Genomic DNA, 15025 nt, shown 5'->3' with positions numbered 1-15025 from the left:
GGATCACATCATTAGGAGAATCATGTGATGGACTAGACCCAAACTAATAGACGTAGCATGTTGGTCGTGTCATTTTGTTGCTACTGTTTTCTGCGTGTCAAGTATTTGTTCCTATGACCATGAGATCATATAACTCACGGACACCGGAGGAATGCTTTGTGTGTATCAAACGTCGCAACGTAACTGGGTGACTATAAAGATACTCTACAGGTATCTCCGAAGGTGTTCGTTGAGTTAGTATAGATCGAGACTGGGATTTGTCACTCCGTGTGACGGAGAGGTATCTCGGGGCCCACTCGGTAATACAACATCACACACAAGCCTTGCAAGCAATGTAACTTAATGTAAGTTACGGGATCTTGTATTACGGAACGAGTAAAGAGACTTGCCGGTAAACGAGATTGAAATAGGTATGCGGATACTAACGATCGAATCTCGGGCAAGTAACATACCGAAGGACAAAGGGAATGACATACGGGATTATATGAATCCTTGGCACTGAGGTTCAAACGATAAGATCTTCGTAGAATATGTAGGATCCAATATGGGCATCCAGGTCCCGCTATTGGATATTGACCGAGGAGTCTCTCGGGTCATGTCTACATAGTTCTCGAACCCGCAGGGTCTGCACACTTAAGGTTCGACGTTGTTTTATGCGTATTTGAGTTATATGGTTGGTTACCGAATGTTGTTCGGAGTCCCGGATGAGATCACGGACGTCACGAGGGTTTCTGGAATGGTCCGGAAACGAAGATTGATATATAGGATGACCTCATTTGGTTACCGGAAGGTTTTCGTGCATTACCGGAAAAGTTTCGGGCTCATCGGTAGTGTACCGGGAGTGCCGGGAGGGGTGCCGGGGACCATCGGGAGGGGTGTTACGCCCCAAGGGGTCTCATGGGCTATGGGAAGAGATAAACCAGCCCCTAGTGGGCTGGAATAAGTTCCCACTAAGGCCCATAAGGTTTGAGAAGGAAAAAAACACAAGGTGGAAACAGTTTCCAAGTGGGAAGGTGGAATCCTACTCCAAGTAGGATTGGAGTAGGACTCCTCCACCTCCAATTTCGGCCAAACCTTTATGTTTTGAGGCTGCCTCCTCCCCTCCCTCCCACCTATATATACGGAGGTTTTAGGGCTGATTTGAGACGACTTTCTCACGGCTGCCCGACCACATACCTCCATAGTTTTTCCTCTAGATCGCGTTTCTGCGGAGCTCGGGCGGAGCCCTGCTGAGACAAGATCATCACCAACCTCCGGAGTGCCGTCACGCTGTCGGAGAACTCTTCTACCTCTCCGTCTCTCTTGCTGGATTAAGAAGGCCGAGATCATCGTCGAGCTGTACGTGTGCTGAACGCGGAGGTGCCGTCCGTTCGGTACTAGATCGTGGGACTGATCGCGAGATTGTTCGCGGGGCGGATCGAGGGATGTGAGGACGTTCCACTACATCAACCGCGTTCACTAACGCTTCTGCTGTACGATCTACAAGGGTACGTAGATCACTCATCCCCTCTCGTAGATGGACATCACCATGATAGGTCTTCGTGCGCGTAGGAAAATTTTTGTTTCCCATGCGACGTTCCCCAACAAATATGTTCTCGAAATTTTTATGAGGTATCATCTTATTATGCTACCGTCGTTCTAAGCAATAAGATGATAAACATGATAAACATCACATGCAATCATATAGTGACATGATATGGCCATTATCATCTTTGCTCTTTCGATCTCCATCTTCGGGCATCGCATGATCATCATTGTCACCGGCGTGACACCATGATCTCCATCATCGTGTCTCCATGAAGTCGTCACGCCAACTACTACTACTACTACTATAGCTAACCGTTAGCAATGAAGTAAAAGTAGTAAGCACATGGTGTTGCATCTCATACAATAAATTAAGACAACTCCAATGGCTCCTGTCGGCTGTCATACTCATCGACATGCAAGTCGTGAATCCTATTACAAGAACATGATCATCTCATACATCATACATGTAACATCACAACTTTTGGCCATATCACATCACATGTCAAACCCTGCAAAAACAAGTTAGACGTTCTCTAATTGTTGTTGCAATTTTTACGTGGCTGATTTGGGTTTCTAGCAAGAACACCTTCTTACCTACGTGACACCCACAACGATGATATGCCAAAGCTATTTACCCTTCATAAGGACCCTTTTCATCAAATCCAATCTGACTAGAGAGGGAGAGACAGGCACCCGCTAGCCACCTATATGCATGGTGTGCATGTCGGCCGGTGGAATCTGTCTCACGTAAGCATATGTGTAAGGTCGGTCCGAGCTGCTTCATCCCACAATACCGTCGGAAAAGAATAAGACTAGTAGCGGCAAGCAATTGACGAATCAGCGCCCACAACCTTTTGTGTTCTACTCGTGCATGGAATCTACATATAGAAAACCTGGCTCGGATGCCACTGTTGGGTAACGTAGCATAAATTCAAAATTTTCCTACACCATATTCAGATCTTCCTATGGAGAGACCAGCAACGGGAGAGGGGACAGTGCATCTTCATACCTTTGAAGATCACTAAGCGGAAGCGTAGCTAGAACGCGGTTGATGGAGTCGTACTCGGGGCGATTCAGATCGCGGTGTGATTCCGATCTAGTGTCGAACCACGACAGCTCCGCGTTCAATACACGTGCAGCCTGGTGACGTCTCCCGTACCTTGATCCAGCAAGGAGGAGGGAGAGGTTGGGGAAGATCTCCAGCAGCACGACGGTGTGGTGTCGATGGAGAGATGAGGTCTTCCGGCAGGGCTTCACTTAGCACCGTGGGAGAGGAGGAAGAAGAGGGACAGGGCTGCGCCGAGGGAGAGATGAACTTGTATCTCCAACCGCCCCAAACCCCTCGCTATTTATAGGAGGAGAGGGGAGGGTTGCGCCACCTCTAGGGTTCCCACCCTAGGGGTGGCGGCAGCACAGATGGGAGAGGGGGGCGGCGGCCAGGGCAGGAGAGGGGGTGGCGCACCCCTTGGTGGGCCTTAGGCCCACCAGCGCCTAAGGTCCCCCCCCCTTTCCTCTCTGATGCGCCATGGGATGGGTGTGGGGGGCGCACCAGCCCACCCAGGGGCTGGTTCCCTCCCACAATTGGCCCATATAGCCTTCCGGGGCTTGTGTCCCCTCCCGGTGGGCCTCCGGAACCCTTCCGGTGCTCCTCACACTTTGCCGGTGGTGCCCGAAACATTTCCGACGTCCAAACCCATCCATCTATATATCAATCTTTACCTCCGGACCATTCCGGAGCTCCTCGTGACATCCGGGGTCTCATCCGGGACTCCTAAAAACCTTTGGTAACCTCGTATAACAATTCCCTATAACCCTAGTGTCATCGAACATTAAGTGTGTAGACCCTACGGGTTCGGGAGGCATGCATACATGACCGAGACACTCTCCGGCCAATAACCATCAGCGGGATCTGGATACCCATGGTGGCTCCCACATGTTCCACAATGATCTCATCGGATGAACCACGATGTCAAGGATTCAATCAATCTCGTATACAATTCCCTTTGTCTGTCGGTATAGAACTTGCCCGAGATTCGATCGTCGCTATACCCATACCTTGTTCAATCTCGTTACCGGTAAGTCTCTTTACTCGTTCCGTAGCACGTCATCCTGTGACTAACTCCTTAGTCACATTGAGCTCATGATGATGTTCTACCGAGTGGGCCCAGAGATACCTCTCTGTCACACGGAGTGACAAATCCCGATCTCGATTCGTACCAACCCAACAGACACTTTCGGAGATACCCGTAGTGCACCTTTATAGTCACCCAGTTACGTTGTGACATTTGATACACCCAAAGCACTCCTACGGTATTCGGGAGTTGCACAATCTCACGGTCGAAGGAAAATATACTTGACATTAGAAAAGCTTTAGCATACGAACAACACGATCTATTGCTATGCTTAGGATTGGGTCTTGTACATCACATCATTCTCCCAATGATGTGATCCCGTTATCAATGACATCTAATGTCCATGATCAGGAAACCATGATCATCTATTGATCAACGAGCTAGCCAACTAGAGGCTTGCTAGGGACACATTGTGATCTATTTATTCACACATGTATTACTGTTTCCTGTTAATACAATTATAGCATGAACAATATACGATTATCATGAACAAGGAAATATGATAATAACCATTTTATTATTACCTCTAGGGCATATTTCCAATACTTTATTCATGATGTTAACTATGATGCTAAAATTACATGACTCATGACGTTTATCATGGATGTGTGCCACTAGTGCACCATTTGAGCCCTTATAACATCACTTCACACAACTTTGTAACATTTACTTTACTATTACGTCACTAATTCACCTTTTTTATATATTGTTCTTAAGCAAAACTAGTTTGCTAACTATATTATTATTACTAATGTTCTTCAACAGGTACTCCCGCCAGAGACCATGACTAAACGGATATTTACCACTAGTGATTTGCAAATGGTTAGCTTACAGCCAATCCCGATTAATTACCGTGGTAAATACACAATATCTCAAAGTGAAGAAACTCTAAAAATCAAAGAATGAAGAAATAAAATACAAGCATCCACGATACCACTTGAAGAGGAATAGTTGTGCATCCCACAAGTTGGAGATAGTTTGATATGTGTTCTTCAATACGGAGATGTCGGGTTCGCCTTTATTATGCTTTTTTACCTAAGAGAGAGCAGTAGTTAGTGTGTCAACCTTGTGATAACTTGGTCACTTGCTAGTATGATAACACCCAGAATGATGAGGATATCACCTTTTTTACGTTATTTTACCTAGAATGATGAAGAACTTTTTAGCTAGTATGATAACAAGTACAATGATGAGGAGTAATACGATGTCGTGTAATGGTTCCTTCATTGCTATATGTACGTACTAGCTACCGTCTAGTTGACACCGACCGAGAACACCAACACGCATAAGGACCCAAAGATGATGGGCACAAAAAGAAAAGAAGAAAACACAATATGAAACCCCTACACCCCTCCTAAAAAAACTCAGCATCTCGCAGTTGCTGACGCGTGGCCGCCTTTTAGTCCCGGTTGAGGTCACCAACCGGGACAAAAGGTCCCCGCCCCCTGGCGCCCTACAGCAGCCACGTGGAGCACCTTTAGGCTCGATTTTGTGAAACAACTGGGACTAGAAGTTTCGATCTTTTGTCCCGATTGTTTAGTCCCGGTTTTCAACGGGACTAACGACCCATTTTCCACTAGTGATGTAAGGACCGGATGTGTGCCACACATCATCCCTTTGCCTTTGCCGACATTCACGTTGCCACTACTGCATTCACTATTTCTGATATTCTTACCTTTGTCGTTGTTGTAGGCTACCTCTCCTTACCGGTGAAGAGGGTGAATTGCTTCTCAACATACATCTCGTTGCAGTCCTTGTCAAATTGCATGGCATCCAAGAAGTCCACGACCATGAACCTGCCAGAACCAAGGTTGATGACCTTGGGCTTGAACAATTGGGTTGGCTTCCACTCCTCTGGCAGGTCATCATGCACCCAGATCTGCATCTTCTCGTCCCCTTCGACGACGCTAGAGAGGTCAGCAGCGCAGGGGAGGTTGTTTTTTTCCTATGTTCCTCACGATTTCTCTATAAGGTCCTGACATCAAGCTGGAATCTCTTGGATGAGTAGCATGGTTGTTGTTACCTTGCCGCAGAGAAGAACAGGTTCACGCTTCTGCTCTTCGTTCCCAAACCTTTGCCTTTGTGTAGCGTCTCCACCCACCTTGGGATGGTGCACGATCAAACATAAGCAACATCTCTTGGATTTTACCATCCAAGAGATGTTGTTCAGTAACCAGGCTGAAACATCAGCAAAATCTCTTGGATTTTATCACCCAAAAGATGTTGTCCAGTAACCAGGCTGAAACATCAGCAACATCTCTTGAATTTTACCACCCAAGAGATGTTCTCCAGTAACCAGGCTGAAACATCAGCAACATCTCTTGGATTTTACCATGCCAACTCCAAGTATTTATTGGCTCTAGACACCAATTGGCTAGAACTGATTGTCACTGGCTGAATTTAGCACTAGAATTTCAGAGAATCAGAGCAAGATCGGCTCGATTTGCTAGGGTTTATATAGCCCAAGGCCACTGGCAGCTAGGGTTACAAACCTTACACCAAAATAGTCCAAAACGGAAGGAAATGGTTGTTTTTATACGTACACGTTACACGCAAGGACCTGATGACAAGCAGAACAGAAAGAGAAGGCTGCATGTAGGCGTTATCGGATGTTGAACAAAAGAGGTTGAGGAGCGTCTGATCCACGAGCAACGACTGCCGAGAAACTAAACCAGCAAACCTGTATCTTGCATTCCATAAAAAAGAAAAATTTACTATGCTCTGGCCTTTCAAGGGACTGCCCTTTTGCAGCCTTCAACAAACAAGAAGTGCACCCCTAAAAGAAAAGAAAAAAGTATAGACCTACTATTATCTAAGCAGAGGGCCTATATTAAAAAAGAAACAAATTATTTTGGGCCCAACAAGTTATACTGCCTCTTCTTTTCACCCTTTTTGTAATACTTCCTTCATAAGTGTTGTGCCGCTGCATCTTTTTAGACAAATATAAATATGCTTATTTTAAAAACAAAATTGGAACCTGCATACCATCAACACTCTCATACTCATACCTGAAGTAAAAAATTGATTTTTATCTTTTACTGCAAGCTACATATGGCCAAAAGCATGGTTTTTTTTTTCAAAGGAAGAAAAACTGGAACCTGCATTACATTACCACTCATACTCCTACCTGAAATGAAAAGAATGATTTTCATTTTCAATTCCAAGTGTAGTTGATCAGCATATCTATATAGTATATGATGTATTTTCCTTTCTACCATTCTTGAGCTAGCACAGTTCAAAATTAACACCAAACAACTATTTGGCCAGCAGCAAGTCTGAATAATAGCTAGATGGAAATGGTCCAGAATAACAACGGCCGGCCGGGAAGTACGATTCATCATACAATAATATGGATTATTTAAGCTGACTTAGCACCACAGTCAGTACTCCTTGCTGTAAACAGGGAGCAGAAACAGAGAGCAGTAACACTATGACTGATAGATAGCAAATTAAGTGCCAGAATGCCTGCACACACAACCAAACGGAAGGGACTTTGACTAGAAAAAGACTGGGACTTTTTTCTTTAGTTCCTGAGACTAGAAAAAGTCTAGTCCCTTGGGAAACAAACACCCCCTCAAAATGACTGCCTTGCTGAATCATTCAAAGCACCTCCTGGAGACACTGCTGGTTGTTTAACATGTAACGAGCAGATTTGTGCTTGATCATACGGAGGCCACGGACCACCCCTTTGCCTTTGCCGCCATTCTCGTTGCCACCACTAGTGTGGTCATTGTCTTTGATGGCACCATTTCTGCTATTCTTGACTTCGCCGTTGCCACTCTCATTGCCATTGTCTTTGATGGCACCATCTCTGCTATTCTTGACTCTGTCGCCATTCTCGTTGCCACTCTCATTGCCATTGTCTTTGATGGCACCATTTCTGCTATTATTCTTGACTTTGCCGTTGCTGTAGGCTACTTCCATACCGGTGAAGAGGGCGAATCGCTTGTCAACACACATCTCGTTGCAGTCCTTGTTGAATACCATGGCATCCAAGAAGTCTACGACCATGAACCTGCCAGAACCAAGGCTGGTGATCCTGGGCTTGGACAATAGGCTTGGCTGCCACTCCGCTGGCATGTCATCATGTACCCAGATCCGAATCTTGTCCGGTGGTGGCTCCTCCCCTTTGATGACGCCGGAGATGTCGGCAGCGCAGGGGAGGTTGCCTTCTGAAGAGATGCCAAACCAGAGTCCAAGCTCCGGGACGTAATCCGCCTTGCCATAGAAGGGCATGAGCCAGTCGCCAGCTTTGCTCCACTCACGAGTCGCGGTGTGGAAGCAGTAGGTGCCTTCTTCGCACTCGGAGCCATAGCTAGAGATGGAGAAGCAGATGGTGTCGCCGACGAGGGCGTGACCGTAGACGAAGGCATTCCTGTGGTGGGTGATCCACGGCGGCAGCGGGAGGATGTCGCAGTGCCAGAACCTGTCAGACACGATGGACGTGGTGAAACCCCTCCACACCAGGGCCTCGAACTGCGGTCGTACCTCCGCCTTGTTGGGATGGAGGACGCTGTCGATGATGTAGAGGTCGCCGGTGTCTTGGCCGTCAAGGCGGTGTAACTTGGCAGGAGGGACGGAGATGGACAGCGGCGAGTGCTTGAAGCCGTGGAGGCCTGGCAGGGTGTCGACGTAGCAGCAGCCGTCGATGATGTCGGCGCGTAACATGCGGTTGCCCCAGTCGGCCAAGACGACCTTGCTCTCTGTGAAGGTGGGCAGGAAATGAACGGCGCGAGGGCTCCGTATGGAGTAGGAGACTTGCGGTGGCCTCAGGAGCAGCTCGCTTTCTGGCGGATTGATCATGGGCGTCGCCGTCGCCAGATCTCGGGTGTTGCGGGTCCTTCTTTTCCTGTCGAGCTCACAAGCCTTGGCGGGCGTCAGCGTCGGCAGCACCTTGCCATGCGCGGCCGCCTCTTGTGCCGTCGGGTGGAAGAACTTGACATCGGAGAGCTCCTGCAGGTCGAGGCGCCGCAGCGAATACGCGCGTTTGGCCCCGTCAAACAGCCCCAGGTTCAGGATCCGCCGCATCCTCCTCTCCCACGATCGATCACCTGCGATATCCATACCATGGAGTAGTAGAATAAGGACAAGAATTAAAGCAAATCGAAGCAAGTTGACACAGATCTACACGCGGCGGCGGGGGACCTGGTGCAAAGCGACGGCGGCGGTTGGAGCAGAGGGGCAGAGCGACGGCGGCGGTTGGGGCAGAGGGGCAGAGCGGCGGCGGCGCCGGCCGGGGAACCTGGTGCAGAGCAAACCTGGCCAAACGGGCCGGGCTAAATAGGCCGGCCCGCAAGCCTGCCACGACGGCACGACACAGGTCCGGCCCGACACGATTTAAACGGGTCGTGCCAGGCACGCGGCACGCCTCGGGCCGTACCTGGGCCTGAGGGCTGGGCACGCGGGCCGGCACGACACGGTCCGTTTATTATTTTTACTTTTATATATATATATATATATGATAAAAAATAACTTAATAGATCAAAATCGGTCCAGAACACAACCCGATATATGAAAATCGACCCAAAAAACAGCCTAATAGGTCAAAATCAGCCCAAATAATAGCCTTAAAAAACTAACAGGCTAGCGGACTTGGCGTGCCTACGGGCCGGCCCGTATAGCCTCCATGTCGTGCCTGGGCCGGGAGGTTGCGCCGGTGGGCCGGCACGTCACAACCCGGCTAATAATCGGGCACAGGCGTGCCTTGCCGTGCCTGGCATGATTATGGCGGGCCGGCCCGTTTGGCCAGGTCTGGTGCAGAGCGGCGGCGACGGCGGGAGGGGATAGGAATGGGAATGGGAGGTAGGTCGTCTCGCTTTTTTTTAGGGGTAAATACTTGCTTTATTGATCACTAATACGAGTTACAGGGATAAAATGAGTATCAAAGGGTTGGAGGAGCCACAAATGGCGTCCCTCCCCCAAATGCAAAGCATGTTTAGCTAAATGATGAGCTTCCATATTGGAAAATCTTCCTTCATGAGCAAAAGATATGGCTTGAAAATCGTTGTTCCCGTCCTTAATTTCCTTGACGGTTGGGCAGTAATGCCACACGTTCCTGAGTTGATCTCCTTTACCACTGATAGACAATCCGACGCCACCGCTAGCTTTTGTAGAAGTAGATCCCTTCCCAAAGATTGAGCTTCACGACACGCTAGTGTTTCCAGGATGTGAGGGTCAATTAATCCATGGAAAACAACAACTGATGCTCCCAGATACAGGCCCTGGTCATCCCGGCATACCGCGCTAACAGCGCCTATGGGGGTATTTTTGCAGACTGCGCCATCGACGTTCATCTTGGCGCATCCCGCAGGTGGCGGAATCCATCTCCTAGAAGTAGCGTGAACCGGCCTCACATGTGATATTGATCTTTGTGGCTTGGTCACCTCCAGTTGAGCTATGTATTTGTTGACAAAGGAGTATGTTGCCAAAGGGCTTTGGTGCTCTCCTTCATGGATCAATCTCCTTCATGCGAACCAGATTGCCCATAGCGTGATCGTTATTTTGACCAGTTCATCCGCTGAAACCGACGATATCGTACTGAAGAGCCATGAACGAGCGTCTTGTTCAGCTGTGGCTTGCATATGTTCGACTAGTTCCTGATCATGAAGTGCCCAGACACATCGCGCCATTGCACAACTAAGAGGGGAGTGGAACCAAGAGTCCTCAGCACCACATATTGCACATGATGGGGAGGACGCCATATGCCGATGATGACGAACATCCGCTGTGGGGAGAGAGGTTTGTGCAAGCCGCCATAGGAAAACCTTAATCTTCGACGACACCTAGATTCGCCACATCCTGTCCCAACACTTCTTCTCTCTGGTACTATCCACAGGGCCCCGCGTCCCTCGAGCCAAGCCTCGCGTCGTAGTTTGGTCGTGATGAGCATGCGATAACAGGATTTGACAGTGAACTCACCCTTCTTCTCCTGCGACCAGGCCCAAAAATCCTCATACTGTCTGGTGCTCAGGGGGTATATTAAGAATCACATTGGCATCAATCGGTAAGAATGTTGTATTAACCAAATCCTGCCGCCATCTTGCCGAAGTTGTGTCAATGAGTTCTGAGACTAGTGTCGGTCGGTGAGGCGTAAGGCATGCTATCGGTCTGATGGAGGCCTCCTTGGGGAGCCAGTTTTGGTTCCAAATATTTGTAGTGTTGCCGTCTCCAATCCTCCTAATTAGTCCCACTTTGAGAACATCTTTACCTTCCATAATCACACGCCAAATCTGTGAGGGGTTGTTCCCAAGCTCAGCTTCCAAGAACGTAGTTGAGGGGAAGTAGCGTGCTTTAAGGATCCTGGCACTTAAGGAATCCGGAGATTTCAGCATGCGCCAAGCTTGTCTTGCAAGGAGGGCAAGATTGAACAGTTCAACATCTGTGAAACCTAAACCCCCTTCATATTTAGGTCGTGTCATCACTTCCCACGAGACCCAGCTCGTCTTCCTTTCACCGTTTTTACTGCCCCACCAAAATTTACGAATAATTGAATTCATATGGAGACATAGTCCGCGTGGTAGTTTGAAACACGCCATGGAAAAGACCGGAACTGCTTGTGCGATAGATTTTATAAGTACTTCCTTCCCCCTTGTAGATAGAATTTTCTCCATCCATCCTTCCACTTTGTTCCATACTCTGTCTTTTAGATATTTGAAAGCTCCATTTTTACTGCTACCCACATCTGTGGGCATACCCAAATACTTGTCATTCAGACTCTCATTCTGAAAATTAAGAATGTTCTTAATAGTTTCCTTCACCTCGGGTGCACATCCTCTACTGAAGAAAACCGAAGATTTAGCTTGGTTCACTTTTGATACGTCTCCATCGTATCTACTTTTCCAAACTCTTTTGCCCTTGCTTTGGACTATAATTTGCATGATTTGAATGGAACTAACCTGGACTGACGCTGTTTTCAGCAGAATTGCCTTAGTGTTATTTTTGTGCAGAAATCAAAGTTCTCCAAATGTCCTGAAAATTTACGGGGAGCAGTTTTGGAAAATATCAAAAATATCTGCGCCAAGTTCCACCTCAGGGGGTGGGACAGTGGGCCACAAGCCCCTGCCCCGCCACCCCCTGGTGGCGGTGGGCAGGCTTGTGGGGCCCACACGGCTCTACCGCCCCCAATTCCAGCTCTATAAGATCCCTTTCGTCCAAGAAAAAATAAAAATAGAAGTTTTTGTCGCGTTTGTGATACGGAGGCGCCGCCACCACATGTTCTTCATCTGGAGGGCAGATCTGGAGTCCGTCTTGGGCTCCGGAGAGGGGAAATCGTTGCCATCGTCATCATCAACCTTCTTCCCTCTCCAATTCCATGAAGCTCTTCGTCGTTCGTGAGTAATCTATTTGTAGGCTCGCTGGGCGGTGATGAGTAGGATGAGATCTATCATGTAATCGAGTTAGTTTTGATGGGGATTGATCCCTAGTATCCACTACGTTCTGAGATTGATGTTGCTACTACTTTGCCATGCTTAATGCTAGTCACTAGGGCCCGAGTGCCATGATTTCAGATCTGAAATTATTATGTTCTCACCAATATATGTGTGTTTTAGATCCGATCTTGCAAGTTGTAGTTACCTACTATGTGTTATGATCCGGCAACCCCGGAGTGACAATAACCGGAACCACTCCCGGTGATGACCACAGTTTGAGGAGTTCATGTGTTCACCAAGTGCTAATGCGTTGGTCCGATTCTTTATTAAAAGAAGAACCTTAATATCCCGTAGTTTTCTTTTGGACCCCGCTGCCACAGGAGGGATGGACAATAGATGTCATGCAAGTTCTTTTCCCTAAGCACGTATGACGACACACGGAATGCATGCCTACATCACATTGACGAACGGGAGCTAGCCACATATCTCTCCGTGTTATAGTTGTTGCATGATGAATATCATCCAAACAAATCACCGACCCATTGCCTACGAGTTTGTCCTACTGCTGCTGCTAGTACTGTTGCTACTGCTGTAACTTGTCTTGCTCTGCTGTTACTGTCGCTTGCTACTGTCGCTACTTGCTACTGCTGTCACTACTGTTGTTCCTTGCCACTGCTATTACTCGTTACACTGCTACTACCTGCTACAATTTTGGTTCACAGACCGTTGACGGGAACTGACAACTTCCGTCAACGCGGCAACGGAGGTGCCATTGATACAATCGTTAGAAATAGTCTGCCGTCAACAGATGCAGATCGTTTCTAACACCGTTGTTATCATACTACTTTGCTGTTACTACTGTGCTTGCAGATACTAATCTTTCAGGTGTGGTTGAATCTGACAAATTCAGCTGCTAATACTCGAGAGTATTCTCTCATCTCCTGATGGGCTTATCAACAAATTTGGGTCGAATACTCTACCCTCGAAAACTGCTGCGAACCCATGTGCGGGTGGGCCGTCAACAACATTCTTCTAGTTTCATTACCGGGGAGTGCTAGCAGCATTCTTCTGGTGCCGTTGCAGGAGGAGGTTTGTTGTCATCAGCATTCGTCTAGCTATCGCCATAGATTGCAAATCAGCATTTTTCTGGCGCCGTTGTCGGGGAGGTATTGCTATATTCTCTGAGTCACTTGGGTTTTTATATCTGCTCATCACTACGAAGAATCTGAAGGATCCGAAGACCAAAGTCTTTCCCTCAACTACGAGGGGAGGTAAGGAATTGCCATCTAGCTCTGCACTTGATTCACCTTCAGTTATGAGTAAGTTTGCGACATCACCTCCTGCTAGAAATCTTGATATGTCGCTTGTGCTTGATGATGCTTGTGATACTGTGCCTGATGATACTATGCTTGATACCATGCCTGATACTGCTAGAGATGCTATGCTTGATACCATGCCTGATGCTATGCCTAATACTGCTTTGCCTGATGATGCTAGAGATGCTATTTTGCCTGATGATGCTATGCTTGATGATGCTAGAGATACTATTTTTCCTGATGTTCCACTAGGAGTGTTCCTTGATGCTCATATTGCTAGAGTTACTACCAATGCTTGTGATGCTTCTGATACTGTCGATACTATTGAGATAGAATCTGCTTTTGCTCCTGCTAGATCTAGCTCTCCTAGATATGAATTGCCTGATATACCTAAGGGTTACGTTATGGAGGGAGAGATAGCTGAGGATTTTCTTGCGTGTAAGGATGCCTATGCTGAGAAATTACTTCTCAAGTGGAAGGAAAAATCTCGGGAAGCTAGGATGAAAAATGACCCGAAGTTTGCCACTTCGCTTATCCTTGTCACCGATAAGGATTATGAATTCTCTGTCGATCCTGAGATAATCTCTCTAGTCGAATCTGATCCTTTTCACGGTTATGAGTCTGAGACGGTCATAGCCCATCTTGCCAAACTATCCGAAATAGCCAACCTCTTCACTAATGAGGAGAAGATCCGCCACTACTATATCCTTAAGCTGTTTCCTTTCTCTCTAAAGGATGATGCTAAAGTCTGGTTCACCTCTCTTGCTCCTGGATGTGTGCGTAGTCCCGAGGAGATGGTCTATTACTTTTGTGAGAAATATTTCCCTGCCCATAAGAAGCAAGCTGCCTTGCAGGAAATATACAACTATGCTCAACTCCAAGAAGAGAGTCCTCCACAAGCTTGGGGGAGGCTCGTCCAGCTACAAAATGCTTTGCATGATCACCCTCTTAAGAAGAACGAGATACTTGATATCCTCTATAACGGACTTACCGATGGATCTAGAGACCACCTAGATAGTTGTGCCGGTTGTGTTTTTAGGGAACGAACTATAGAACAAGATGAGACCCTACTGAACAACATCTTGATCAACGATAATGCTTGGACAATTTCCGAACCACCTCCTAAGCCAACTCCTAAGAAAAGAGTTATTCTATTCCTTAGTCCCAAAGATATGCAAGAATCCAATAAATCCATGCAAGAGAAAGGCATTGGATCTAAAGATGTCAAAAATCTACCACCTATCGAAGAGATCCATGGTCTCGATAACCCGATACAGGTAGTAGAAGTGAATTCTCTGCGTAGGTTTGATGAGAGTGATATTCCTTTTGATAAACCTTCTAGCCTGTGCTTTGATGAGTTTGCCAACTTTGTTGCCAAACAACAGAGTTTCAATTACAATGTTAGCAGACATTTGGAACAAAGTGCTCGTATGCTTAGCCATTTAAGTGCTTGTGTAGACAGAAATGGCAACGATCTGAAGCTTCTGAGTAAACATGCCTCTATGATTACTACTCAGGTAGAACAAGTACTTAAAGCTCAGAATGACCTGCTCAATGAATTAAATGACAACTCTCTCAGAGTCATTACTAGAGGAGGGAAAATGACTCAGGAACCTTTGTATCCTGAAGGTCATCCTAAGAGAATTGATCAAGATTCTCAAGGAATCAATGCTGATACACC

General features: G+C 47.2%; 1 protein-coding gene across 1 annotated transcript; it reads right to left on the bottom strand.

The window, feature by feature from the left end:
- Nucleotides 1–6992: 6992 nt before the first annotated feature.
- LOC123440363 lies at nucleotides 6993–8723 on the bottom strand. The gene has a single exon (XM_045116934.1). The coding sequence runs from the start codon at nucleotides 8721–8723 to the stop codon at nucleotides 7260–7262; it is 1464 nt and encodes a 487-aa protein (XP_044972869.1). The 3' UTR covers nucleotides 6993–7259.
- Between the last annotated feature and the right edge of the window lie 6302 nt (nucleotides 8724–15025).

The sequence above is a fragment of the Hordeum vulgare genome, chromosome 3H (assembly GCF_904849725.1).
Source record: "Hordeum vulgare subsp. vulgare chromosome 3H, MorexV3_pseudomolecules_assembly, whole genome shotgun sequence".
Lineage (NCBI taxonomy): Eukaryota > Viridiplantae > Streptophyta > Magnoliopsida > Poales > Poaceae > Hordeum > Hordeum vulgare.
Note: the sequence above shows the minus strand (reverse complement) of the source record. Positions and strands in the feature narration are given on the sequence as shown.

Excerpts from the sequence above, each read along its gene's own strand:
- LOC123440363 (XM_045116934.1), bottom strand. The coding sequence starts at position 8,723 with ATGGATATCGCAGGTGATCGATCGTGGGAGAGGAGGATGCGGCGGATC.